The sequence below is a fragment of the Nannobrachium achirus genome, assembly GCF_963921795.1.
Source record: "Nannobrachium achirus genome assembly, chromosome: 14".
Lineage (NCBI taxonomy): Eukaryota > Metazoa > Chordata > Actinopteri > Myctophiformes > Myctophidae > Nannobrachium > Nannobrachium achirus.
Window position 1 is genome coordinate 2,255,855 of NC_137821.1, and position 26,912 is coordinate 2,282,766.

The 26,912-nt window shown below is 43.2% G+C and overlaps 1 protein-coding gene across 1 annotated transcript; it reads right to left on the minus strand.

Annotated features, from left to right (window-relative positions):
- Nucleotides 1–20,553: 20,553 nt before the first annotated feature.
- nat16 (N-acetyltransferase 16) lies at nucleotides 20,554–26,140 on the minus strand (the record flags this gene model as incomplete). Its single annotated transcript, XM_080742014.1, has 6 exons — nucleotides 20,554–20,684; nucleotides 21,332–21,426; nucleotides 21,777–21,962; nucleotides 23,428–23,582; nucleotides 24,562–24,786; nucleotides 25,925–26,140. The coding sequence occupies 6 exons, from the start codon at nucleotides 26,138–26,140 to the stop codon at nucleotides 20,554–20,556; spliced, it is 1,008 nt and encodes a 335-aa protein (XP_080598140.1).
- Nucleotides 26,141–26,912: the final 772 nt, after the last annotated feature.

Consider the following 26,912-nt stretch of genomic DNA (forward strand, 5'->3'; position numbering starts at 1 on the left):
GCCATGTGTTCGTGACAAAGCAAGCACCACTTTTTGGGGCCTTAAAGCGTAAATCGGCGCCACTCCAGATCCATGGACCTCGGTGCCACTCCAGATCCATGGACCTCGGCGCCACTCCAGATCCGAGGACCCCAAAGCCAAACACCCAGGGTTCATCGCCCCCTGGAACCACTAACTGCTACCTGCTAGCACCCAGATCAACAAGCACCCATGCCTCTTCAACCCATCTACACCACACAACCCATCTACACCACACCATCCTCAGTACATCCCTCAATCAGTCTCCATTCATACACACCGTATCCATTCAATAAATACAACCCAACTGATATTGTTTGATGGTGTGGTCTTTACTAGTGAAATACTGTTGGTACAACATAAGTTCGGGAGGGAAGACCACACCGGAGAACTATCTCCCCACTATGTTATTGCCTTCAATCTGGCTGACTTCTACTCCTCCCAAGCTCACCTGCTCGTGATCCCATTGATAACAACTCCTCCCTTATCTCCTCCCTGAAACCAACCAAGGGTTGTATTTATACACGACCGCCTCCACCTGCTATCCTCTGATCCGTTTCTCGCATCCCTCCACCACCCCAATCTCCACACTTTTCTCATGCGCTCCACTAACATTTCCTCATCCTTTCCTTCAGGTTCCAGGGGGGGCCTTAAAGCGTAAATCGGCGCCACTCCAGATCCATGGACCTCGGTGCCACTCCAGATCCATGGACCTCGGCGCCACTCCAGATCCGAGGACCCCAAAGCCAAACACCCAGGGTTCATCGCCCCCTGGAACCACTAACTGCTACCTGCTAGCACCCAGATCAACAAGCACCCATGCCTCTTCAACCCATCTACACCACACAACCCATCTACACCACACCATCCTCAGTACATCCCTCAATCAGTCTCCATTCATACACACCGTATCCATTCAATAAATACAACCCAACTGATATTGTTTGATGGTGTGGTCTTTACTAGTGAAGATAGATATAAGATCTAACACTACTATTATCAGTCACACACCCAGGCTGAGTGAGGGGAGGGATGGAAGGACTTGGAGAGATGTACAAACCATATCAGCCCTACAGGGACGATACAGCAGCTGACCAATCATAACTGCAGGCTAAACCCAGTAGCCTACCTGATCTCCAACGGTTGACCTGAAAGTGAAGGATGTTTAATTGTTTATGAACCAGACAGTAGGTTTATGTCAGTGTTTCCAGATGTCAGCTCAGTCCTACAAGGATGAGTGTTGTTTCAAAGCTGATTGTAACCCAGACGATTCCCATCCTTTTGCTACTATGTAACTCAAACTTGAGTTGATCTCAAGCACGCTTGTTATGAGCTCGTTATGACAGAAGAGATTTGATGATTTACAATTCTTCACTCAACTCCCAATTGGCATTTCCATAAGGTAATGAAGAGAATGTCTTCATAATGTGTGTTTTTTTTCACCTACTGTATGGTGGTGAGTCTGAAATAATCTGCAATTTTACCCCAAATTCATACAGTATCAAGTCATGCTGTTTGTTGACAGATTCAACCAAACCTCCAAATCAACGCTGAAATTATCATTAATAAACTATAGGACCCAAACCCCATTTTAGGATTTATTTCCATCTTGGCCACCATTTAGTTGAATCCCTGAATCAATCTGTCTGCCTGTGTATCTTTTCAGTGGATAATGGAGGGTGTGGAAGACAGCTGACATTTCTCATTTCTCGGCTGTGACTCAAACTCATCGATTGGTTTTGTGCTTCAACCTCGATGAGAAGTTCAAGTCCCTGTGGTTTCTGTGATTCTGACATCATTTTAGAAACTCCTTGAGCACTAAATGGACATCATCTTAGATGATTCATGAAACATGTTCACCCATGGCAGACATAATATATATAAATATAATAAATAAGGATGTCAGGAGGAAAGTGGCTCTAAAGATAATCTGTCTAAAGAAAAACAATCACATTAAGACTTGATCTCCCACACTCTGATGAAGGCTGGCGTCAGAATGTGATGTGGACTTACTGTACTGTATGTGACTAATATTAAATATGAATCACATCATTCCTGCTTTATTTAGGCTATATTGTCCCCATTCAAAGCAAACATCCCGAGTGTTAACCCATTTAGAACGCGTACACATTATTGTGTATCATTATTTTATGCTTTAACTATTGAAAAATAGCAGATCTACAAGTTCACAGTGCGGCACCGAGTGCTGCGCTGCGAGCTTGTAGATCTGCTATTTTTTTTAAATCGTGAAAATTAGAATTTTGACCCGATTCTATATAACCTGACTTGCGTCAGATGGGGGCAGTAGTGCGTACCCTACTTTACCATCTGAGATCTCTCTGGGAGAGTTGATAACGCTCGTAAAGCCCCGGGCCGGACCAATCAGCGGCAGCTATGGGCGGGCTCTGAGCGGCTCTGAACCAATAGAGTCTGATTGCAGACCACGTGGAAACCCAGGAGGCGGATGAGTGGTTGGAGTTGGCACTCCCAGACTGTGATTGAGAGACGGCCCCATCCAATCACCTGCTAAATAATTTCAAAAAATGGCCCGCCCCTTACATCGAGTCTGCCGGAGGGATCCCAGATGAAGGTAGAAGAGCGATATGCAGCGCAGCCAGGCATACGCACTGCTGCCATCATCGGGCGCAGTCAGGTTAGATTCTATACGTGTCTTTTGAATCCTTCTAAGGTTTTTTGAAAAACCTATGTTTCTATGTCAGCAATCTGGCCAGCCATCGTCAAAGAAAAGGTCCTTTTCACTTAACTGGAGCTCAGTTAGTCTGTTCTTGAGAGACTATGTCAGTGGTTCTCAAACCTTTTCATGTGAAGGACCCCCAAAATGATATTTATTTGGCCACGGACCCCCCATCTCAAAATATTTAGTTCCAGGGACCACCCAGAAGCAAAATTTGAGTTACAAACGTTCGCTTTGAAAATACATATATTCAAAGATTTGCACACATTTTCACAACTTTTTCAAAAATAGCAGATCTCGTGAGCTTGTATATCTGCTTTTCACTGGTTAAAGCATTCAATAATTTTAGGCCTATTAATGATTCTGAGTTTAAATGGATCCTTACAGATCGAGAGTTAAGCCACCCAAAAACTGACTTATTGTCTATAAATCACTCACCTCATGAAGCCTTGAATTCATGCAGATTTATTTAGTTTTTGTCGCATTCCTGAGACAATCATTTGATGACTCAGTTGACCTGCATTGGAGTCTGCTAACAGACACATTAGCAACTTTACGCCATTTACGGTCATCACATTTTTGGCTTTAGGAATGCGACAAAAACAAACAAAACATCTCTATGAATTGAATACCAAGGTCAAGGTCCCCAATGGAAACAAGACCGTGTTTTGACTGTACTCATGCTGTTATACGTTTGTCTAATCAAATATTCAATCAATCAATCAATCAATCAATCAATCAATCAATCAATCAAATTCAAGTCTTCATGGGGTGTGTAATTGGTAAGTGTTTTTTTGGGGGTGAACTAGTCCTTTAAATGTATTCTCCAGTATACCGTAGTTGTCATGGACAAGGAAACCCAACAACAGCCGAGGTATTAATACCTTGTGAATCTCATCATCACCTGTTATCCCAGTAGAAACATCACAGTCATTGTGTGGTACTGTAGTTACTGCCACCAGAATGTGGAACGACCTTCCATAATCCAAAGATCTGGACTCCCTACCATAACTCAACACTATAAGCATAAAAGCATGGATGACCAATTTGGGCATCAGTAGAACACCTTTGAACACCTTAGTAGTAACTCTGCTCCGCACCATACATTTTCTGTAAATATACTTTATGATTCTACTCAGTGTTTTAATATATCATATTGTATGTATGTAGAACTGCATGTGTAACTGATGAATTGAGTACAATGAACCACAATGGAAACAAGCGCCCTGTGGCTTTTCGTGTTATCCTTTTAGCATAACCTTTGACTTGACAACTCATTGACTTGTACCGTTAACAACCTTGTTAATAAAGTATCCAATCAAAGTTATCTCCTGATTCCAGATAAATCTGCTTTTCAAAATGAGCCATAGTTCTCCGGCTGTTCGTATGTGATGATTCGTACCATTATGAACCAAGCCCTTCATACAGTATTTCACCCTGGCTGTGATCTCCCATGGGTTACATGGGGAGGTGCAGGCAGCATTTCTACTTCACTAGTTGTGGTAAATGTGTGGTGATTGGAAGTCTTCTATTGTTGTCTGTCTAGACTGACAACATACATCTATTGCTTGCTAAAGACAGAGTTACCCGCAGTGCCAGAAATTCATGCCAAGATGACCTCCAAACATATTGTTGCATTAAGGCCCTGACGCACCAAGCCCACACCGGCCTAAAAGCCATCCCAGAGTGTCTTTCCACAAGTCGTCTTTTTGCTGTGTTTTGCGCTGCTGATTGGCTTTGGGCCTGAGCCAATCAGAGCACGGGAATAGAAACGGGTAGCAAGTCAACGGCAAATAATATTGACACATTGTTGACATCAACTAAAAGACTATCAGGAACGATATGACTTATTCTAAATTCATTTTCTGAGCATAACGATAACATAGGCTACGAACCAGATTCAATTTAATTGATGTAGTTGATTATAAAATAATGTATTCGAATGTTTCCCTGACGATTTGTTGATATCAATAAGAAATAAAACAAATTACAAAAAACTTGATTGCTGATTATTCGATTAAGTTACATGAGCACGATTGAAGGACCACTTCACCTCTGGGACAACCAGATCTTATTTTATTGTTGTTTGGGACACGATCAACACAATCCTCCTGAGTTATGTTTTGTGTTCAATCTGTGTTTTTAGATATTTTTGTGTTTCAGCACAAAAAATAACTCAGGATTGTGTTGATCGTGTCCCAAACAACAATAAAATAAGATCTGGTTGTCCCAGAGGTGAACTGGTCCTTTAAGTAATTATTTTTGAAAGTTTCTTTATATTTTTGGTTAATTGCCCAGCCCTACTTCAGAGATATGTGTGTTATGTGTGGAATACCGGAAACCTATGGCTCTGGTCCATAGCGTTACTTACCAAAACAAAGGTGGTTGTTGGGAGTTGAAAGCCTACTCTACTTAGTGGAAGCACTCTTAGCCCCCATCAAACATCTAAAATACATTTCTGCAGTCTTCTGACCTGCGCAGCAGTAGTGAGTTGGCGCCGTGATGGCGATAGCGAAGATTAAACAGAAGAAGTAGTGTCTCCATCCGGTGGAATAAGAGTGCTTCCACTAAGTAGAGTAAACTTTCAACTCCCAACAACCACCTTTGTTTTGTTGAGTAGCGAAACCATATCTTTCATTTTTACTGCAGATGAGAACACGAGAGGGTGCACAGCCTTTCCTGCGGGCGCTCCGGATCAATACTGATGTAGCGTTAAGTCCTTCTATCGCTATGGACCAGAGCTACTGGAAACCCAACCAGCTTTGGAGAAAACCAAACAGCTTTGGTGAAAACCAGACAGCTTTGGTGAAAACCAACCAGTTTTGGTGAAAACCAACCAGTTTTGGTGAAACCCATCCAGCTTTAGTGAAGAAATGCCACTGTTGATTCTCAATTTGTCAAAGGATGCAAAATAGTACAAGAGTATATAATGACTATAGACACAAATAAAACACGAGACACTTCCTAATGCCAGATCTAAACCACATAGGTAGGCTGACATAAGATGTGTAGTAGCACTATAAGCTAAAGTACATCTGCACTATGAGTGAGTGATAATGTGAGGATATGTGTTGGTTGCTAGTCTTACCTCGCGTCACCAGGCTTTCCTAAGAGGAAAGCCTGGTGTTTGTTTACAACGGGTCGTTTGATCCGGTCTACGCGGAAACCACAAGCAGAAGAAGCGGCGTCGCTTTGTTTTGGTTCCCCCCGTTTGTTTCCCCAATTCCTGTTAAAAAGCTCGAGTCTTGCCAGTCGCTACGAGTTGGACTAAAAGATGCAGATACCAAACAAAATTTCTAAAAGCTTATTAGGTAGGCCCTAAAAGTGTGTCCTTGAGGGCAGGGGAATTATTTTGGGTTAAAACTGTTTCCGGTTTGATAGTTCCGGCCAAAGTGTAGTCCTTTAAGGATTACAACATGACGTAGAGTGGTTTCCGCTCCCGACCGGATCAAAGCCCTAAATGTGAAGCGATCCCTGGCTAGTCTTACTGTAGTTTGTCTTGTTTGTTTTGGTCCTTAGTCTTATAGGCCTACTGTAGTTTGTCTTGTTTGGTTTGGTCCTTAGTCTTATAGGCCTACTGTAGTTTGTCTTGTTTGTTTTGGTCCTTAGTCTTATAGGCCTACTGTAGTTTGTCTTGTTTGGTTTGGTCCTTAGTCTTATAGGCCTACTGTAGTTTGTCTTGTTTGGTTTGGTCCTTAGTCTTATAGGCCTACTGTAGTTTGTCTTGTTTGGTTTGGTCCTTAGTCTTATAGGCCTACTGTAGTTTGTCTTGTTTGGTTTGGTCCTTAGTCTTATAGGCCTACTGTAGTTTGTCTTGTTTGGTTTGGTCCTTAGTCTTATAGGCCTACTGTAGTTTGTCTTGTTTGGTTTGGTCCTTAGTCTTATAGGCCTACTGTAGTTTGTCTTGTTTGGTTTGGTCCTTAGTCTTAGGCCTACTGTAGTTTGTCTTGTTTGGTTTGGTCCTTAGTCTTATAGGCCTACTGTAGTTTGTCTTGTTTGGTTTGGTCCTTAGTCTTATAGGCCTACTGTAGTTTGTCTTGTTTGGTTTGGTCCTTAGTCTTAGGCCTACTGTAGTTTGTCTTGTTTGGTTTGGTCCTTAGTCTTATAGGCCTACTGTAGTTTTTGGTCCTGTGTAAATCAAACACGTATCACCCAACCCCCTCATTTATTGTCTTGTTCTTTTCAAGTTTTTTCTCTCCGCGGTAGGAATGATTTCTCTTTGAGACACAAAGCTATCTGTTCCACTACAGAATCTCTACTGTAACAACCAGGCATGCATTTCTTATTGATCTTTTTCTCATCTTTTTTTTAAACGTCACCTAACAAAGCAAAATCATTCAAAACAGAAAAGAGTATTAGGAAATACAAAACAAAACAAAAGCAAACGTCAACAACAGAGTTTCTGACAACCGTGCCGCCAAAATGGTCGCAAAATAATGTCTGCGTCAACATTCTAACAATGTGCTGCCTTGTGCAATATTAGTTCTCTTAACCAAACGCTCCATTAAAAAAACTAAATGAAAATAGCTACAACAGAACAAAATAAAAAATAAAAAAACTGCACAACAGTAGCTGAACAAAATATTTAAAAGCTACGCTTTTCATAATCACAGAGTTAAGAGAGAACTACGTCACAGAGGATTAGCAATTTACACACAAAATACTGGCTTTTCCATTGGTGTTTTTCCCGTTTCTGACAATTTCACAAATATAGATACCGTTTGCATAATACATTTAGTATGGTTAATATATCGGTAAATGTTAAAAGATCCTTGTCTTATTCGAGATAGCTACAATACTAAACCAGACTACAAAGGAAAAGGTATTATAGATATATAGATATATAGATATAGGGAAGAATGGTATTATGTTGAAAATGCACACATGTACAAGTCACTATTACAACGATGTTATATATAAATATAAACGCAAGCACAAAACCTAAGGAGTTAAGAATGGTATACAATACTAACCGTTGTCGCCAGAAAAATTACACAGCTTTTAGAATCAGGTAATTCCATGTCAGGTCTTTATGGCTAGGTTTACTCCGAGCTTCATACGTATTTTATTTAATCGACCCAGTTCCCTTCCCCACAACAACCTTTCAAAAGTCTGAGTGTCGATTTAAATGATCCACCAGTGGACAATAACGTAACTCAAGTACATTTACTCGAGTACTGTACATTTCCACAACGGGAGTCTTGCGATCCAAACTTATAAAAATATATGTATATATTATCAATTGTTTACTTTGAGTAGCTATAGTTTGTCCACCATTGAAACGAACACTCATCATTTCTGCTATGATTCCTCTCCGCCCTTGAAACTGTTATGTCATATTATATCGTTATATAACTGTGAGTCTTTTCACCTACATACAAACAGAACGTCTAATTAGTCATTAATGACTCATTACCGCCGTTCGTTATGTAAGAAACTGTCGACTGGCTTTTAGTAGTTAGCGGTTAGCCAGTTCTTTCACTGCTAGCCACTGCTAACCGCAGTGAAAGACCAATCAGTTTATGGACTTTTACAGCGGAGCATCCCCATAAAAAAAAGAAAAAAAGCATAGACCTACATGTAATTTCTTTTACAGGAATGTATGTAAGAATAATCAATGCTTTAAATAACATGATTAATTTGTGTGTGTGCGTGCGTGTGTGTGTGTGCTTAGAGATAGTTGGCTGTAGTGTTTAAAAACTGTTTCAAACTAAATGTTTTATCAAAACGAGACATTGTTTACTGTATCACAGTGTCACATCACTGTCTTAGAATAAATCACAGTTCAGAATGCCCAGAATGTTGTTATAGGCTACACTGTATTGTGAAAATGTTATTACATTATCGCTGTATGCCTGTATACTGTCTCTGTCTTCCCAAATACACCTCAGAACTGAGAGTACTTTTGTCCATTTGGTATTCAGTGGAACAAAAATGATCTTAACGCCGAGGTGTTTTCGAGAAATGTAGTTTCTTTTATATATATTATTATTCGCGTTTGGAGAACTCCGCTGTAAATCGCTGCGTCGTCTACGTAGAATCTAAGTTAGTGATGTCTGTTGTCGAAGTAAACCTAGCCACACCGAATATCAGAGGCCTGTAGAAGACCACCTCCCTCTCCAAATGCAACCCCCACAGCCCCCCCTCCCCCCTCACAAACAGTCACACAGGTTTTGCATCCGGATGAAGAAACAAATGAACAGAACACATCCAGTAGAACTCTCAACAACAGATTGGTACACTTTACGTTTGTTTGTTTTAAAAAGTTATTATTTGTATTTAAAATAGTTTTGCATCTCTTCTCAAAAAACAATTAGCATCTGTGTTCTCTCTTCTGGAATAATAATAATAATAATAATAATAATGAATCAATAATAAATAGAAAAATAACAAAATATTACTATTTTCTCTTTTTTTCACACCATTCCCTCAAATCATCCGCTTGAGAATAAGCGGGGAAAGTTGGGTTTTATAAAAAGAAACTGTTAAAAATGATAACGAGAAAAATGACATTTTCAATTAAAACCCCAAATGCCTCTGAATGGCATCATCATAATATCATCATTTAATCCCTCGACAGACGGCAGCTGTGTGCGGACAGCGAAGAGCCTCACAAATGAAAGAACTGAATGTTTTATCCTGCCGACGCGTATACAATGACATCACAATGATATCACAATGAACACCATGACATCAGCAGTGGTCCCGCTGGTGAATATACTGTATAGCTCATGAGGTACATTTTAACCTTGCTTTACGTTTTAAGTTCAACGTAACCCGACTTACTCTCTGAAAAAAACAAACCCGGGGTTTTTCTTTCCCTCTGCATATCCGGGTGTTAATTGGAATCATTGTTTTTTTACGGCCGTACGATATAACCAACGTACAGCGTGCGATGCCATAAATCGTGAGGCTCTTGACTGAAGCTGCGTTACACGGCTGAGGTCGAAGTCAAGGAGCGACAGAAAGGGCCACGTTAAAAACCCCACCACTCAACCCTTATATGGTTCGTTGTTTTTACCTCGTCCGGCGAGCGCGTCGGCGGGAGGAAGTGACCACGAGGACACTTCCTGCTGGTCGACGTGCTCGGCGGTACGAGTACTAAAGAGCCTTTCTGGAAAACAGGAGTTGAGTTGTGGTTTACAGGAGCTTTAGTGACCCTGAGGATAAATCATAGCAAGTTAACGTACAGTACACGGATTTTACAAACGGCACGATAGAATCTTCAGTGTCTTCTTAACCCAGAGTGTCCGAGTTGAACGAAGACTCTGGATTTTACAGCGTGGTCATTGACAGTTGGACCCTTTTAATAGTTGTGTTGAACGTTTTTCGGCAACCTGGTGTTTTTTTTTGGGGCAGTTCGCCTCCTTTGGCGAAATCATATATAGTGTGCAGCACATGACCCGATGACTTTCTATGATAATAGCCTACATTTTAACAATTTAAAAAAGGCAAATGAAAACTGGTTTTAGATCACTGCTATAACGGTGGATCTTTCAGTCTCCACCCCCCGTGATCAGGCACGTCATTTATTGCCATCATTCACTTTAATTGTGTATCAAGGGTCAATCTTTAGGGTCCCTTTTGGAAGTGTGAGGTCTTTGAGTTGAGCTCACCATGAGTTAGGGATGTAATCTAGAGATACTGGGATGTAATCTAGAGATACTGGGATGTAATCTAGAGATACTGGGATGTAATCTAGAGACACTGGGATGTAATCTGGAGATACTGGGATGTGATACCTGACAACTACACAGGTCTTTGGTATGACGGTTGTTTGAGGGCTACAGTGTCAGTGGTGGAAAGTAGTTCATTTACTCAAGTACTTACTGTGTGCTCCAGTACAATTCTGACGATGTTTTCTTTGAGCGTTATCTTTCAATACGTCTAGTGCAGGGGTGCCCACACTTTTTTGACGTGAGATCTACTTTTACAATGACTAGCTCAACATGATCTACCCATCCAAAATGTTTTAGCTGAGGGCCTAACCTTTCCACCACTGTTCGTGCAACCTTATCAATGCCATGTTATTAAAATGTTCACAACAAGATGCCTTGAAAACAGACAACTGAATGACCGTGTCTTGGTGTTACACACAATGCTGCCCCCTCACACAACAGTATAAAGTTCCACATTCCAATAACAACAACAGCATGTCTTCGATACCGCTATGGGCCAAAGATAAGCAGCACAACTGGAAACCAAAGTGTGTTTTACTGTGTTGTTAAATACCAGACGTATAAAAGCTATGACCTTCTGCTTAGCATAAAGCTGTTCTAAAAGGCAGAGGTTCGTGTCACGGACCCCTAAATTAACATGCATTTGGCCACGGATCCATCTGAAAAGATTTTGTGCCCCCCCAATACAAGATTTGTTGTTAAAATGTTCCAAAAATATTTTGATTTCAAGTATATAGGTTTAAAGTGGTTCGACGTAATTTTATCAAGGACCCCTGCTGGGGGGTCCCCGAACCCCACTTTGAGAACCACTGGTCTGAATGTTAAGCCTCGATCAGAGTCGGTAGTCTTTTTGAGTCTTTTTGAGTCATGAAACTACAACGTTACGTCATTCCTCGCGGTGGAGAGATTTCCACCGCGAGTCCCGACACATCTCTCTGTTTTTACTATCAGACAGATAGGCTCTTCACCCCGTTCACTGATTGGTCGATCTAGACCAGTCAGTCACGGTGAATAGGACTCCACCGTGACTGACTATGATGGCCTGCACTTATTTTCTGACTTGAGGTGGAAAGCTTTCCACCTCAAATTTGCGGTGGATAGCTCTTCACCGTAGACTTTGATCGAGGCTTGAGATTCACACTCAGTGTGTGCGACACAAGCGTCGAGCGCACGATATGAAGAATACTGAGTAGGTGGCACAAAGGTCAAAGGTCGACTTAATCTCACAAACATGGCCGACTGTGCTGCGTCAGAGGCTGAGGATGACCTCCAGGTCACATGACCTCCAGGTCACATGACCACCAGGTCACGTGACCGTCGCGCACACCAGTGCCCAGTTGTGCTTTACAGAAACATCATGAGAACAACATAAACAACAACATTTACACTGGTTGTTCACACTGCACTGAGGTTTTGACATTGTTTTTGTTTGTTTGTTTGTATGGTCCATTTTTGAAGAATGGGAGTTGAGAGGAAAAGCTGCTTTTTTTAGGTTAAAAGTTTACGTTAACCAATAAACCCGAACAAACCCAAGCAAAAGTTTAAAACTCAAGGACCCACCTTAACTTTGACGTTCTATTTGTGTGGTCAAAGATCAGACTCTGTAAGGGTCCTTTTAGAACCCCTTCAGGGGGTCCCTGGACCCCTCGGGAGTATGATCCATGCAACAGTGATGAGCAGTACTGACTGAAGCTCATTAGAGCAACATCTGTGTGCTGTCTGCATTTCTCTATAAATGAGCTCTTTTGATGCGGTGCACCAGGGTTCCAATCATTAAACAGTTATGGATCGTAAGCTTCAAAATGTTTATAAAAAACATAATTATCAATTTGCTTTTCTTTCCAACGTCCTTCCTTTCAGGTTCAGAGACTTGATTTATGAAATAAAACAGAATGAAATAAAACACTTTCTCTGGTAAAAAACAAAAAGAAAAAAACAAAAAGAAAAAAACAACAGGGAATGACAGAAAGAGGAAGAAAGAAAGAAGGATGAATGATTCATTGAAGAAAAGTGGTGTTAGGGCTGTGTGTGTGTGTGTGTGTGTGTGTGTGTGTGTGTGTGTGTGTGTGTGTGTGTGTGTGTGTGTGCGTGTGCGTGCGCAGGCGTGTGCGCGTGCGCAGGCGTGTGCGCGTGTCTCTCTAAGCCATTTATTCACTAATTAGATTCTGTTACGTAACCATCCCAAACTGCCAACATTCCTCTTATTTGCATCCCTGTCCTGGAAATGGACAACAAGACAGTCAGATCCTCTTTTCACATTATAGACCTGGACATAAACTAGACAGCACTGCCTCTGCCTGCATGTGTACACTACAGTCACACCCACAGAGTTAATGTAACTCTGACAGTGTACATTCTAACACTCTCAGAGTTAACTCTGCTTCTCCAGCCTCCATTCACAGAGCAGCTGAGACACTGTATCTGTTCATTCTGCTGTGGGAAGTTTGGAGAGACAGACACAGCTTCTTTTGCCCTCAAATAGTACTCTGTATCTCTGTGCAACCGAGGGCCTTCAATACACACACACACACACACACACACACCTCGGCACACACACACACCCTCTTGGACAGATGGCCGCAGACCGGAGGCTCTCCTTTCACATGCAGACAAAAGGAGGAGGATTTATGAGACCACAACAAGAGTCTGTTTGAATGTCGGAGTCGCTGTGTGTGTGTGTGTGTGTGTGTGTGTGTGTGTGTGTGTGTGTGTGTGTGTGTGTGTGTGTGTGTGTGTGTGTGTGTGTGTGTGTGTGTGTGTGTGTGTGTGTGTGTGTGTGTGTGTGTGTGTGTGTGTGTGTGTGTGTGCGCCTGCTTGCTTGTGTGTCTTCTTCTTCTGGTAAGCGTCTTTTTCAATGATCAAATTTCGGTGGAGAAACTCTGTCTCATCTCCGTACAATTTTTCGTAAACTAGCGCCCCCTATACCTACTGGATCACACTACACCGCCACACAGGCAGAAGCATCAAAAGTAGCAGATCCACAGCTTTGTAGATCCTGCTACTTTTAGCTATTTAAAAATAAAATGGATCCTGACAAATGTAAGCGTTTTGGACATAATTGTGAGGTTTCCACCCAACTAGAGATGAAATAGTGGAATGCCAATCGGGCTCAGCTCTATTGGCACGACGGTTTGTGTGTTGATCTGGCGAGTGGGAGCCCCTGGTTCAATCCCCGCTATACCGTGCATCACTACAATCCTTGTCAGGTGCACGGTGCGTTGCCATGCGGTCTATGGTGCATGCATGTGTGTGTGTGCGTGCACGTGTGCTGTGGGGCAGGGCTGTACGGTGTCTCGTCTACCTTGCGATGCGGTCATTATTATTCATGACCAGAGAGGCTACAGACTGTCAGTGCAACCAGAGGAGGGCTGCAGGGGTCCTGTTACAGTCAGACAGGTACAGTAACACTGTACCCCCCCTCCCCCTCCTCCCCCTACAGCATGTCTTTGTGTCCAGAAGGTGAGAAGCGTTTTAGCTAAATGAAAACCGGTGGCTTCCTTTTACACCTCACTGCTAACTATCCACTTCCACACCTCAAGCTCTGGCCCAAGACCATCTCTAACAATAACCTCCAGGACATCACCCAACAAGATGACATGCACTGTATGATCAATAAACCCCCCATTCTGAATTCCCATAGACTTTTTTTTCATATGGCGTCATATAAGAACTGTGTTCCAAACATAAACAAATGATATCAGCGGTTTGACTCATATGGATATGAAGAATCAGCTGATGAGAAAACGCAAATGTTACTGTCGCCCAATTAGTTACATTTTCACTAGAAACAGACTGTATCAAATATTAGTGATTGACTAACAGAGCCTCCTCCCCAACAATATTGCGCAAACCGGTCGTTTATTTTTGGACCACAATGCATATATGAGAGGATTTTAAGATGACTCAATGTTATTCTCCATAGAGAAATTACTTCTGTGAACCGGGGGATGAGCGAGTGATGTCATGACTTCACTGCTCTATTGGGATAAGTGGCACGGCCTGGACGGCAGCCATCTTGGCCCCAGCACTACCGCACTGCCTTCAGGCATGTACAGTACAGTACAGTACAGTACAGCAAGGGGTTCTTAAAGTGGGTGCCCTTGGCACCCTAGGGTGCCTGTAAGTCCCAGTCCAGGGGTGCCTCAGAATACTTTGATAATATTTTGAATTATCAACATCACTTCAGTTTAACACCTGACCTCCCGACGAAACCAATAAGCCGAAAATACCGAATGAACCAACACTACGTAAGCTATAGCCTCAGGATGAATCTAAAACCTTAAAGGAGTAGTTCACCACCAAAATGCCTTTTTTCCCTATCGATTACAGTCAATTTACCCCTGTTGATTCCGAATCAATGGGGGTAAATTTGTTCTAACACAATTTTTGTCTTAGGAATGCGATAAATACAAAAAAATATATATACCGTATATTATTATTATGAACTCATGAATTATGAACTCGTGAGTAATCAATAGAAAAACATGCATTTTGGGGGTGAACTACTCCTTTAACATTAACGATCCTGTTTCAATCACCTTGACATCTAAGGTCTTGATAAAACATCTCAGATCCTCGTCCAGAGTCCTAACATCTAACCTCTAAGGCAGACTGATGGTTGTGCAGATAAATGTGTTGTTTTGAGAGAAAAGTGACTGAAGGACAGTCAGTGATGGAGAAAGAAGGGGAAGAAAACAGATTAGGAAGGAAATACCTGACAAGAAGGAAACAACAAACACACAACGATACCGCATCACCGCCTGGTTCTGCAACGTCTATAAGATCAATTCAACCCCCAGTGGTTTGGATCGCTGTTATGATAGAACAAATGTTCAGCCGCTCGCCTCCCTTCAGATCATCACACGTTATTGACACTTTGATAATTGGAAACTATTGACTTTTTGGGGGTCGGGGGGTTTGTTGCTGTTGCGTAACCGTGGTGATGACAGTTAAATCACATGACATAATACTGGCAGAATGGATTGTTGCCTTTTCTCTGCTGGAGGCTTTTGACCCAAACGTTGCTAATGTGGCTAAACTGACACACGACCAGAGATACTGTGTGATGTGGCTAAACTGACACGACCAGAGATACTGTGTGATGTAGCCTGTTTCTGAAGGTCTGTTTGGTGAAAGAATAAATATACAATTTACAACAGTAAAATGTATATGGCAATAAAACGAAAAATCTAAAATCCCCCAATTAGTCCAAAAGGACCGTTACGGGTCTATAACTCTGAGTGGACCCAGTGATTCAAGAACACAGAGGATGTGCCATTTTACAGACTGGGGTCCCGGAGAAGAGAAAAGATTCTGTATTATTAAAACGGGGTTCTGTGTTTTAACCAATATCAAGTCTTTGAAATGGAAACGTTTGAGACTCTCTGGAAACGACGTGGGGTCACAAGTGAAACCGACAGAGAAAGGCATCGGTTGTACATCGTCTTCTTTCCCGAGAAACAACACTGATGTTGCGTTTTCACTCTTTGACAGTGAATGAAAACGTAGGTACCACGCTACAGTCAACCCAATACGATCACTGTTAAAACTCCAGACAATACTGTGAGGTCGGCGTTACACGGGCAACCGTTTCCACGCAACTTTAATTCGACGCAACTCAGTTTCATCATCAAAGCTGTAGGTATCGCCACAGCCCCTAGCGATTTGTTCCATTACGCTGAAATGGTTTGAGGTTGTTCATGCAACAGCCTATCAAAGATAGCTGATATCCAGCCACACGACTTTGGGTTTGACCCTCATTCCGCTACTACCAGCTGTTGTGGCGTTTGGAACGTTTTACGTCTTAGTGTTAAAGTTCCGTGTTTCGTTGCACCGCGTTGCACCGACCTCTAGGGAGCAGTACAGGGTATTAACGTCGTCATTAATAGGCTTGCATAAAAGATGGCGGTTCGACAGTAAACAACACTGATGTCAACACATTGTTTCTCCATTGTATTCGTGTGCTTGAGAGTATCAAGGAGCAAGGAGATTTATTTTTATATCAAAGCAGCGGAAGGTTTAATAATAATAATGGTTCTGTGATTGTTTTGAAGGTAATAGACGTATTAACGTGATGCTTGGGGTCTCCAGCACCAAGGCCAGACCAACGAGGATATAAAACATCTCATGCTGAGGTTTTTCAGTTGTGCCAACAACGGATAGAAGCGGTGTTGTTATCTGTAACGCTAGAGATTCGGAACATTGACTGGTCTCCTGCTTGGGAAGCCAACATCCTAACCGCTAGTCTAAAGGGAGAGATGTTAGTTAGGCTTTTCAGGTCATCAGGCCAAGGCGCAGAGCCTCCTCGATACATCATTATGACATCATTATGACATCATTATGCAACAACCTTTCTCCTTCCCTCTCCTTCATGCTTCCCTCAAACACATGAAAACACGCAGGAAATGCATGGAAACGGAACATAGAACCAGCTCTCCTAAACCAGCAGCGTCTCACAGACAGACACATCATACCTCCTGGGTCATACATTTATACCGTCAAGACAGTCAGGTCTACATTTTAACGCTCACGAGTTTCACATACGGCACAACCCAACGTAAACCCCCACAAAAACCCAAGTCCCAAAGCCCAACGTCTGTGTTCCAAGTAAGAGTTTGTGAAACCAAACGTCCCTCTGTTGCAATATGATAGATTAGATCTAACATCAAACCTTGTTAATGAGCAATCAAAAGGGCAATGGATTTACCAAAATGTGGGGCATTTTTTATTTCATTTTTAAGATGTGAGTTGTCGGGCTGAGTTGGTCATTGTGTGTAGGCCTATGTGTGGACATTTTCCAGCATCACTGTTTCGTACACCCTCACTAGACAACGCTTCTGGGCTGGTGGTGTGTGGACCCATGCTGCCCCATGTGTGTGGACCCATGCTGCCCCATGTGTGTGGACCCATGCTGCCCCAAGTGTGTGGACCCATGCTGCCCCATGTGTGTGGACCCATGCTGGCCGTATGGTCTAAGACGCAGGCTATGTATGCTTGACATACTTCTGTCAACGCACAGACCATGTTCAAAATGATGACTAAAACGTATCATTCAGTCATTCATTGGAAAGACTATAAACCTTGAGCTTCAACTTGAACAATGTGAAGTAAAAGAGCGATCTTTATTATTCTTTATTCTGGCAACAGAATTGACAATCTAAAAACGTTGGCAGCATGGGACACCACCGCACTGGGATGCAGACATGCTAAGCTCAGCACACATGACACTTTATATAGGTTTGAACCGAGCAGTTTCTCAATTCTCAACCGGTGGAAAGAGACCCAAAAACCACACATTGACACAGTAATCGCGGACAACCAGCTTTGAACAGAATGATACTTGTGTTGTAGATACTGTATATACCCTAACGCAGCGGTCCCCAACCTGTGGTGCGGGGCCCATCGGTTGGCCATGAGTGGGCCCACAAATGATTGGCAAAAAACACTAGGATTTTAAAGAAAATCAACATTGATATTCATACTGACATATAATGTACATATTTGTTTAAAAATGGAACATTTTAGTAATCTATTCTGCTTTGGTTACATTGATCCAAAGAACACAATCGGTTGATTTTAAACAATCGATTGATTTTAATCAATTGTTTTTTATCAATCAATCTATTGAAATTGTCAAGTGGGCCCTGATCAGTGAAAGGTTGGAAACCGTGTTGGTTTTTGGAACCCAAATGTTTTGGGTCTCGACTTTGAGATATAAAAACAAACGCAAAACCAGAATGTAAAACATTCTCAGGTTTACAGCGGTGTTCAGCAGGACTGTAGTGAGGGTGTACCTGCTGTGAGCCGTTCAGAGGGTTTAAAGGATTGCTCATTGATGGCTGTGTTGTTGGGGTGTAGGCGGGTGTAGGCGGGTGTAGGTGTGTGGGTGTGGAAGGTGTAGTAGCGTGGGGGTGGAGGTAGGGGGTGCTGTCGGCATACTCTCTTCTTTTCAAGGGGATTCGGGGCTGCTTGCATCTTCCTCGTCTTTGTCGTCAGCGCTCAATCGCAGCAAAAAAAGAAAAAAATTGCTTTCTTCAGTTCAAAACAGGAAGCCTTGTTGGCCCCAAACGGGAACAGAAAAAAAAAGATAAAAGAATCTGGGAAAAACTGCTGTTTTTCCAAAAAGATGTGATCTTCAAATGGGGGGGGGAAATGGGGAAAAAGTAAACGCGATTTCGTTTTTGTTAAAAGGTAGTTAAAATCTGTTTCTTTGAAGTGGTATCCTTCTCATTTTGTTCTCATCTAAGTCAGGGACTGTTAACATAACAGGTCCGTAGGAACAGAGGTGCACTCCCACACGGGTTTTCACGTTTACCGAAAAAAAGCCTTGTTTGTTTTCTTTTCATGTTTTGGGTCCGTCGTTTTTGCACCGGCGTTAACGTTGAAAAAAAGAGGAACGTGTAGGTTTAAAGAGACACGTCCGCTTCCTGACAGTACGCATGAGGCTAGACAGGACACGTTATGAAGGCTCTTATACTATGAAGGCTCTTACACTATGAAGGCTCTTATGAAGGGTCTTAAGTAGGCTATGAAGCTTCCAAGAGAGAGTTTTTTCCTGTGTACGGTGTCCTGGATTCGACTGAAATAACGTGACTGAACTTCGTCTGGCGTGCTGACGACCGGTGTTGGAAACACAGTCGCAAAGTGTTTCTCAAAAAGCTTCTCTCTCTTGTTTTTTCTCCTCAACCCGGCAAAGACTTTATGTGACAAAGACTTACGATGACGTAGCTATCAATACCATTGTAATTTTCTAATCCTAAACTCATTAAGCCACTGGGTTAGACTGCACTGCCGTCAAGCAAAACGTTTAAAATGCAATTGGTAAAAAGTGGTTTAAGCTCCTGTTACTCTAGCGCTCTGTAACAGTAAGTCTGATTGCATAATAATAATAATGAAAATAAGAGTTTCCTAAAGCTTCACGTGTTAACAAATGACCCCATGCGGCATTTGAGTTAAAATAGCAATAAATTAGTGGCATGACTGAAGTGAATAAACATAGACACCTTAATAAAAATGTTAAGAGAACAAAATAACTACAGTATAAGGTTTAACAAATAAAAACAGCAACTAAAATAACATTTCCCAAGGTTCAGTTAAGACTATTTGCTCGAGTGTCAAAGCTCTCGACTCTTGAGTCAACAATTTGCTTGACCGTTGATTTTGTCTCTTTTCTTTCGGCGAGATTCTCCAGGTTCTACGAGATGTTTGCATGACAATGTTGGGATTTGTTACTCTCTCCTACTTGAGTTTATAGTAAAAAAAAACCTTTCCCTTCAACTTAACCACTTAAACACTTAACCACTTAACCGCAAAAAGGAAGAGCTAAAATCTCAATCATTTTCAAAAAAAGGTTTTGATTTTCTTTTCTCTTTTCTCTATTTTCTTTTTGCGGCTAAGGTGCCAAGCGTTTAAACAAAAACATGACATTATGGGGTTTTCATAAAGTGCCTAAAGAGATGTGCAGACGTATTCATCCAACTCCAAAAGTAAATATATATTTATTTATGTATTTATAATAATTCATATTTACAAAAAAGGAGAGGCTTTCAAGGACATGTGCCGAGCTAAGAACCTGTTTGTGTTGTTGTTGTTGTTTAGTTTTTCTTTCTCCGAAGAATAACGTGAGCTTAGCTTTAGCTTAGCTTAGCTTAGCTTAGCTTTAGCTTTAGCTGTAGTTTAGCTTTAGCTTTAGCTTAGCTTTAGCTGTAGCTTAGCCTTAGCTTAGCCTTTTCCTGATGCTACCGTAGGATAATTTCGGCTGGTGGGAGCGAGGCTAACTGAATGGAAAACTTGTGAGAAAGCATTCCTGGAGCCAACTCTTTGTTTTAAGACCTCCCCCCGCCCTCGCCTCTCCTCCTCTAAAGAGTTATTTGTTGTTATCGTTAAGGTAAAAGCACGTTAGGATCATCTAATGCAGCCTTTGAGTGGGCCTCTTTGTCTTGACACTTATTTCTTTGTTTTTCGATCGCCAGGTCTCCAGGATAGTTTGTCTCGTTTTCCAGTGTAGAGCGCGCGCAAGTCGAGTCAGGGTTGTCCGTTGGAAAAAAAGCGAAATTCTTCAGTCCTTCGTTATTCATTCTTCATCCTGTAGTTTCTGTCTTCTGGGTTGTTGTTGGTCGGTCCGATGGGGCAGCTTGTTTCTGTGTTGTTGTAGTTGTGGTGCTACAGGTCGGACTCCACCACACACTGCTCCGTGTACTCCTTCACCAGCTCCACCCCCAGCGTCTGGCGGCAGAACTCCACCATGGGCTCCCACAGGGGCGGGTCCAGGAACATCTGGCACATCACGTGACCTTTCAGGGGGCGGGGCGACAGATTAGCGTTTAATTGCTATAGGCTATAGCTATTGAAACGAGTGGGAAAAAACAGCAACAATGGTATACTTATGTTGTAATTTGGCATTCTGTTAAAAATAAATTATCCCACGATTTCGTAACGCATTTTTCACCCAGTGCCAGTTGCCTAAAGCTGTAATCCTGGGCTCTGCTCTCCCTCTGCCAACCTGGGCAGAGCCCTGAACTGAGCTCATGCTGCCTTCAGTGCACGGGGAGTGAGCAGGCCGCTTCTTATCACCTGATGGGGGGGAAGTTTCCCCGGTTGGACGTAGCGTGTGGAAGGAACACGTTATTCCAACCAGTTCCTTTCCCCTCCATCAGGCTCCCCGGCTGGCCAGGGGGAGGCAGTATAGAGACCAGTGTGAGGGTATCTGCCCTAGGAGACACAGGGAGAACATGCAAACTCCACACTATTTTATCCTCTGATCGTTTCCAGAGCTTCCGTTGCTCCAGACTTTATGACGAAAGCATTTGAAACTTGTGGGTCAACAGTCTGGCCACGCAAGAGTAGACATGAAGTAATATGTAAATACATATCAAACGTGGTCTGATCATACTTTCAGGGTAGATATGAACTAATAATAAATAAATATAAATAGTCGTACCTTTCAGGGTGGCGGTGTGGCGACGCAGGTGGCACAGGAACTGCCGGCGGACCAGGGCCAGGTCCTTACCGAACATGTCGATGTTGAGGTAATACCTGATGGTCAAAGAGGCAGTAGAGTGGTTAACTAAACGAGGTAGTAATGAGGTTATAGGAGGCAGAGAACCGGTTAACTAAATTAATGATGTAGTAATGAGGTTATAGGAATGTTTTTAACGGTTCCCAAACCTTTCAACCTGTACCGTAGACCATGATTGAAAACACTCCGACATTATGAAGGACTTAATTATGTAAACAAGAAAAAGGAATTGTCAAGCAATACAAATAAGCAATTTAGCGTAGTAGTGCATTACCAGTTGTAGGGACCCTGAAAAGGAAGGTACACAGACTGTAGTTACCAGTTCTCTCCTATAGGGGGACTCTAAAAGGGAAGGTACTGTAGTTACCAGTGGTCTCCCATAGGGACTCTAAAAGGGAAGGTACACAAGCTGGCCACAGTGGGTTTGGTCACATCGTCCACCAGCCAGTCGATGTCCTTCTTCAACAGGATGTCCATGTTGGAGGAGACGGGCTTGAAGGGCTGCCAGTCCTGCACGATGGTGTCGTTGGGCAGAACGTCGTGCATCAGGTCACTGGAGGAGAGACGGTACCCAGGTTAAGAAAAATAATTAAAAAAGAATGATTCCACATTCTTTCTTTTCAAATCTTTTCATTTACATTTTTCACAATTGTCAGGGGCATTAACACAATTGTAGCAAGAGATCTGAGGATTATCATTTCATATAAGATGTATTAAAAAAAGGCCCCCATCCAGACAAAAGAAGAAAAAGAAAAATCAAAATGTCCCAAGAAAAAGCTTGTTATTTCGATGGCCTGTTGTTTCGAGGTCCCAGTAGGTCAGGTTAGGTTTAGGGTTAATGTTATGGTTCAGGCTTTGGGTTAGCATTCACCAGGTTAGCATTCACCAGCGTTGTCAGGTTAGCGTTCACCAGCATCGGCAGGTTAGCGTCAGACTACTGGGACCTCCAAACAACGGGACATCAAAATATCGCTACGCGCCCTTGGGTGCGCAGCATTGTTCCGACATGCATTACTCTGATGTTGCGTTTGTCCCATTCTCCACATTGCTAGTCTTGCGTAGCCAGACAATTATTCCACAATCTCCGAATGCTATATGGAGTCTGGAACGGCAGCTCCCGAACGGCGAGTATCGGAAGTAGCCAGTGCTACACTGAACTGTAGTCCCATTGGAAACATAACAGAAACACAATAGCTCAGACAAAGTCATTCGAGCGGCCTATTCTTGTTATGGGTGTATTCATGGGTTGCATTTGTAGTCCTACACCAGCCATTTTGAGGACCAACACAGGTGTTTTGATTAACGTAGAACATTGGTTCTATGCCAATCAGACAAATTGAACACCTGTGTTGGTCCTCAATATGGCCAGTTTAGGACTACAAATGCAACCCATGAATAGTTCAAGAAAACGTTTGAAAACATCTGGAAGTAACACCAACAACACCAGAGAAAGACGAAATAACGCCCCCAGAAATGTTGAAAGGAGACATAGCGCTTCCAGTAGGACATGTTATTGCTACTGCACCAAGGGAGCCGGTACGTCACATCCGCTTTATCTCGCACTCATCGTTTCTATTTCCGTGCCCCAGACTGTTGACGGGAGCATTTCCCAAATCGCGGAGTCAACAGTCTGGCCACGCGAGACTACCTCATTGCAAACCCTAACCGCACCTGTAGCCACGTAGTCGGAGTAGCAAGACGTCTGACTGATGAGTACCCCGCACAACTCTTCAGTTGATACGCCAGTTGATTCCTCCCTACACGCATGGGAGGATGTCCGATACTCTAGTTCAGAGGTTCTCAAACATTTTTAGCTCGGGGCATCCCTGTAAATGTTTTCATTCACGGCACCCCTGAATTACAGCAGATGATGAGTAACTCGGAAAAGTACTTCAATGGGAGAAACCCTTAGGGAAAAAGGTTACATCAGATGTTCAGAAAGATAGACAAGAACTATAGTCTGGTTGCCCTGCGAGGCAAACACATTAATGAATAACACCAAACCATAGTGACCTGACCTGGCCAGATAGAGGCGCTGTATGGCGTTCTGGTCCAGCAGCACAGGGGTCCGGGGGGTCCTGGAGGAGGGTGGGGGTCCAGACTCTCCATCTGGACCCAGCTCTGACAGACAGGCCTTCAGATCCTCGGCTCTGAAGCGAACCAGCAGGATACCCTGGAAGAGTAGGTCATTCTGAATCCTCTGATCAAGTCCTTACTAATAGAGAGTGGAGCAATGGAGCATAGTCACCTCCTCAGTTAATAGATGTTACACTGACTCCCCAGGGAGAGAGACACAGGACAGACACACAGAGGACGGACAGACAGACAGACAGACAGACAGACAGACAGACAGACAGACAGACAGACAGACAGACAGACAGACAGACAGACAGACAGACAGACAGACATTTGGTTCCTAACTATCAATCATTTTAATGGGGGTCCCCAGACCGCACTTTGAGAGACATTAGTATAAGGGTACTTCTGGTCTAGGGTTACTTCTGGTCTAAGGGTACTTCTGGTCTAAGGGTACTTCTAAACGGTACTTCTGGTCTAAGGATACTTCTGGTCTAAGGGTACTTCTGGTCTAAGGGTACTTCTAAAGGGTACTTCTGGTCTAAGGATACTTCTGGTCTAAGGTTACTTCTGGTCTAAAGGATACTTCTGGTCTAAGGGTACTTCTGGTCTAAAGGATACTTCTGGTCTAAGGGTACTTCTAAACGGTACTTGTGGTCTAAGGGTACTTCTGGTCTAAGGGTACTTCTGGTCTGAGGATACTTCTAAAGGGTACTTCTGGTCTAAGGATACTTCTGGTCTAAGGTTACTTCTGGTCTAAAGGATACTTCTGGTCTAAGGATACTTCTGGTCTAAGGATACTTCTGGTCTAAGGTTACTTCTGGTCTAAAGGATACTTCTGGTCTAGGGGTACTTCTGGTCTAAAGGATACTTCTGGTCTAAGGGTACTTCTGGTCTAAGGGTACTTCTGGTCTAAAGGGTACTTCTGGTCTAAGGGTACTTCTAAGGGATACTTCTGGTCTAAAGGGTACTTCTAAAGAGTACTTCTGGTTTAAGGGTTTAAGGGTCTAAGGTTACTTCCAAAGGGTACTTCTGGTCTAAGGCTACTTCTAAAGGGTACTTGTGGTCTAAGGTACCTGTTTGGTGATGAGGCGGTACTTCTGGAAGTCCTTGGGTCCCAGCTGGTCGTCGCGGGTCAGCCGGGTGACCTTGACCTCGGGGTACTTGGACTTGACCAGCTGGGAGCAGAACCGCAGCAGGACCCCCGCCACACCCTTTCCCCGCTCCTGGGGGGCCACGCGCAGCCCCTCCACCAGCACCGTCTCCCCGTCGTCGATCACACACACCGACTCCAGAGCGATCTGTGAACCACGGGACGGAACAGTTTAGACATGGAAGCTAGAGCAGGGGTTCCCAAACTTTTTTGTCTCAGGGCACCCCATGAATATTGTTTTAATCCGAGGCACCCCTACATTATAATTTTCACTCCCAGCACCTTATATTTATAGCATATCGTCGTTGTCGGGTGGAAACCTTGTATGTCCAAAATGTTAGTTTTGTATTTATCATCTATAAAATGTACTAAACTAGTGAAAACGGCAGATCTACAAGCACACAACGCCTCGCATCGCGAGGCGTTGTGTGCTTGTAGATCGGCTGTTTTCACTAGTTTTGTGCGACAGTTTTGTATGATGAAGCTTTTACCAAAAGACGTACACATTTGAAACTTGGAGATACGAGGTTTCTGCCTGACAGTGACGATATCATGTATGTAGAATGAGAGTCAAGCTTTATTGTCACATTGATTGATTGATTGATTGATTGATAAAGGGTATGCGCCTGCATAAAGTGAAAGGCAAATCGATTGGCAAAGTGAGTTGCAAAGTTTATTGTTGTTTAACGTTGTTTAATGCAATCAGACTTTTCTGTGTGGATGTATGGGCTGTCAAGACCAGAAAGTAGTTTTCTGTGTGGATGTATGGGCTGTCAAGACCAGAAAGTAGTTTTCTGTGTGGATGTATGGGCTGTCAAGACCAGAAAGTAGTTTTCTGTGTGGATGTATGGGCTGTCAAGACCAGAAAGTAGTTTTCTGTGTGGATGTATGGGCTGTCAAGACCAGAAAGTAGTTTTCTGTGTGGATGTATGGGCTGTCAAGACCAGAAAGTAGTTTTCTGTGTGGATGTATGGGCTGTCAAGACCAGAAAGTAGTTTTCTGTTTGGATGTTTGGGCTGTCAAGACCAGAAAGTAGTTTTCTGTTTGGATGTATGGGCTGTCAAGACCAGAAAGTAGTTTTCTGTGTGGATGTATGGGCTGTCAAGACCAGAAAGCAGTTTTCTGTGTGGATGTATGGGCTGTCTAGGACAGAAAGTAGTTTTTTGCCACTCAGTAGGCGTTCCTGCATAACTTCCAGGTATGATGGTGATGTCACGTGCATACCCTCTATAACAGGTATACCACTTTACCCTGCTAGTAGGCCAGTATAACAGGTATTAACTCACCACCTTCCCCTGCTTGCGGGCCAGTATGACGGTGCGGTTGTGCTCTTGCAGCCAGCTGGTGTATCGTGTAGGGATGTAGTCCAGGCCTCCGTAGATGTGCTGACTCATGGCCATGATGTCGTCAAAGTCCTCCTCCGTTGCCACGGTGAACTGCAGGCCCATGTGGGGCGGGGCCTCTGGCAGCTGGGGGAGGGGCAAGCTGTTCTCGATCTTCATACTGGCGGAGCTGTGGGGAGAGTCACAGTTTGTCAACAATAATCTAGATTATAGGTTTCATCTGGACAGTGATTGATAGAACCTGAAAACAATTGTCAATGCAGCCTTAACTAGAACTGCACTCTGTCCAGGTGCCAACTTGCTCCTTGTGCACAAGTAGGCCAACATACTGTACATGGTCTACTTTTGAGCCAGCAGAGCGCACCATGAGGTGCTCTCACCACTGGCATCACCACTGGCATCACCAGGAATGCTCGTCTCTCATTGGCTGTTAATGATGACGTTGACAGAAATGTTGGTCCCTGATTGGGTGACGGGGTAAACAACACGGCTACCTACCTACCTACATACACAGTCGAACGCAGTACGTACACGCTCTGCTGGCGCAAGTAACTAGTCTGCACTCCGTCAAGGTGCCAACTTGTGCCAATTTCGTCATTTCAATGGCATGTGTCATTGGTGCTGTGGTGACTAGACATCACCTTACTTTCTCCTCATTGGCTGGACCCATAGCCATATGGCCACATACAGTACATACAGTACATACAGTATACCCACAGGGACGTGCTGGCCATTGGGAAAAGCGGGACAACTCCCGAACGGCCGGTTCATTCCCGGCCGGTCCAGGCCGGCCATTAGGAAAAAAAATAAAAATAAAATGTCGGTCTTCGTTCCATTTTGGGGGCTGGGCGGCCAACAAAGTAAATCGTCACTGTCGGGCAGAAACCTTGTATCTCCAAGTTTCCAATGTTTTCACGAAGCAAAGCCCTGC